The sequence below is a fragment of the Triticum aestivum genome, chromosome 6D (assembly GCF_018294505.1).
Source record: "Triticum aestivum cultivar Chinese Spring chromosome 6D, IWGSC CS RefSeq v2.1, whole genome shotgun sequence".
In the NCBI taxonomy this organism is placed as follows: Eukaryota; Viridiplantae; Streptophyta; class Magnoliopsida; order Poales; family Poaceae; genus Triticum; species Triticum aestivum.
In genome coordinates this window covers 472,253,287-472,255,419 of record NC_057811.1, presented here as the reverse complement: position 1 = coordinate 472,255,419, position 2,133 = coordinate 472,253,287, and the positions used below count along the sequence as shown (strand labels likewise).

Genomic DNA, 2,133 nt, shown 5'->3' with positions numbered 1-2,133 from the left:
GCTAGCAGCAAGCATGTTTAAACAACTTAGCAACATTAGTAAACAACTTAGAAAACATGTTTAAACAAAAAAAGACACTATGTCAAAATGAGAGTCTTTGATCTTAATAGCACAGAGCAATCACATACATTCTACTATTAGTAGTAAACCTTGAGTGCAATTGTAGATGTTCTGCTGGTTATACTTTATTAAACTGAGACAATTATTGTAGGTGAAAGCAATGCTCCTAGTATATCATCACCGTTAACATCAAACTATTCTGAATGTAACAGAGGAAGCACAGCCCAATCATGTGCAGTCAATTCATAATAGAAGGGAACAGATGATTATTAACATGGTACAAATGTCACACAAGAAATGAAAAATTGATGAGCCAAATGATGATTAGTTAATTTAACTTGAAAGGAAGTCCACTGTTTCCATACTCTATCTATACATGATTTCTTTTTGTGAAGCAAGCATCATCAAAGAGTACACTCACAGTCTGTCATGATTTGTCCGGAGAAATTTATTGCAGAAATATCATTTGGCATGCTCAATCAGCCGACTTTAAGTAACTTGGTCAACTGCAACAGCTAGTTCTGAGCAATCAATAGTAACCAGGTGCAAGGGACAAATGAATATGAGCTTGGTTAGGACTGAACAAATAATACAGGGGCATAATACCAATCCTACACACTTCACTTCTATGCTGGTAGGAATAGGATAGTAGTACAAGGTAACCCTGCAAGCTTTGCTTCAGAGAAGCAGCTAATCACTTTGGACTGACTGAAACTGTGCGTCAAATCCACGGAACAAATGTTGAGACGCAATGTCCCAAGCAGCAGCTCCATTCACCTGCAACAAAACACAGCAAGAATAAGTTCAGAATATCAACTAACAGAACCGTACATCATGCAAGGACGGTCGATCTCCGGGCATCTGCAGAACCATCCTGGTCATGAGCCAATAGAGGCAGCCAATGATGTTCCTCCCCTTGTTGTTTGCTAGGATGCCGATATCGACGTATCGCATGGGAGAGTCAGTGTCACAGAAGGCAATGGTAGGGATGTTCCCCAGAGCAGACTCCTTGATGGGTTGCACATAACACACCAGATTAATGACTCTGTCATCAATATAGCTGCATCTAACGCACACTACTAGTATATCCTACTACTGGAGTAGTTTGGCATGGCAAAGAAATTCACCTGGTGGTCGAACCTTGGGTCAGTGAGGATGAGCAGGCGGGGCTCGCTGAAGGAGCTCTGCATCTGGTTAGTGAAGGTACCAGGGGTGTGCATCCCGGTGATGGCGTTACCGCCGGTGTGCTGCGCGAACTTGAGGACGACGTGCTGGTCGTAGGGGCGGGCGGACTAGACGATGATGTCCTGGGGGTTCTCGATGGCCACGATGACCCTCGCCGCGAGCTGGAGCTTCTCTCACGTCTTGCCCAGATTGATGATGTAGATGCCTAGAAATCACAAACCATAAAGAATGCATCACATTCCACAGTCCATCTCAAAGAAGTATAGAAGCATGAACACTTGCGACAACTACACCAGTGCTACCTCTTGAGAACTGCGTTGGTTTTCCCTTGAAGAGGAAAGGGTGATGCAGCAAAGTAGCATAAGTATTTCCCTCAGTTTTTGAGAACCAAGGTATCAATCCAGTAGGAGGCCACGCACGAGTCCCTCGCACCTACACAAACAAATAAATCCTCGCAACCAATGCGATAAGGGGTTGTCAATCCCTACACGGTCACTTACGAGAGTGAGATCTGATAGATATGATAAGATAATATTTTTGGTATTTTTATGATAAAGATGCAAAGTAAAGAAAGTAAAATAAAAACGGCGCCAGAAATAGCTTGTTGTCAGGAGATTAATATGATGGAAAATAGACCCGGGGGCCATAGGTTTCACTAGTGGCTTCTCTCGAGAGCATAAGTATTTACGGTGGGTGAACAAATTACTGTTGAGCAATTGATAGAATTGAGCAAAGTTATGAGAATATCTAGGTATGATCATGTATATAGGCATCACGTCCGAGACAAGTAGACCGACTCCTGCCTGCATCTACTACTATTACTCCACACATCGACCGCTATCCAGCATGCATCTAGAGTATTAAGTTCATAAGAACAGAGTAACGCTT

The 2,133-nt window shown here is 42.9% G+C and overlaps 1 protein-coding gene across 1 annotated transcript; it reads right to left on the bottom strand.

Annotated features, from left to right (window-relative positions):
* Positions 1 to 750: 750 nt before the first annotated feature.
* On the bottom strand, positions 751 to 1,280 carry LOC123142101 (40S ribosomal protein SA-like). The gene is made up of 3 exons (XM_044561120.1): positions 1,188 to 1,280; positions 892 to 1,068; positions 751 to 837 (listed from the first exon to the last, which is right to left on the bottom strand). Exons 1-3 carry the CDS (start codon positions 1,278 to 1,280, stop codon positions 751 to 753), a joined length of 357 nt encoding a protein of 118 aa, XP_044417055.1.
* Positions 1,281 to 2,133: the final 853 nt, after the last annotated feature.

What these genes read in the sequence shown, in the direction of transcription:
- LOC123142101 (XM_044561120.1), bottom strand. Translation starts at nt 1,280, where the DNA reads ATGCACACCCCTGGTACCTTCACTAACCAGATGCAGAGCTCCTTCAGC. An exon ending in ACCCAAGGTTCGACCACCAG is followed by an intron (nt 1,069 to 1,187) that starts GTGAATTTCTTT and finishes CAACCCATCAAG; the next exon opens with GAGTCTGCTCTGGGGAACAT. An exon ending in ATCGACCGTCCTTGCATGAT is followed by an intron (nt 838 to 891) that starts GTACGGTTCTGT and finishes GTTTTGTTGCAG; the next exon opens with GTGAATGGAGCTGCTGCTTG.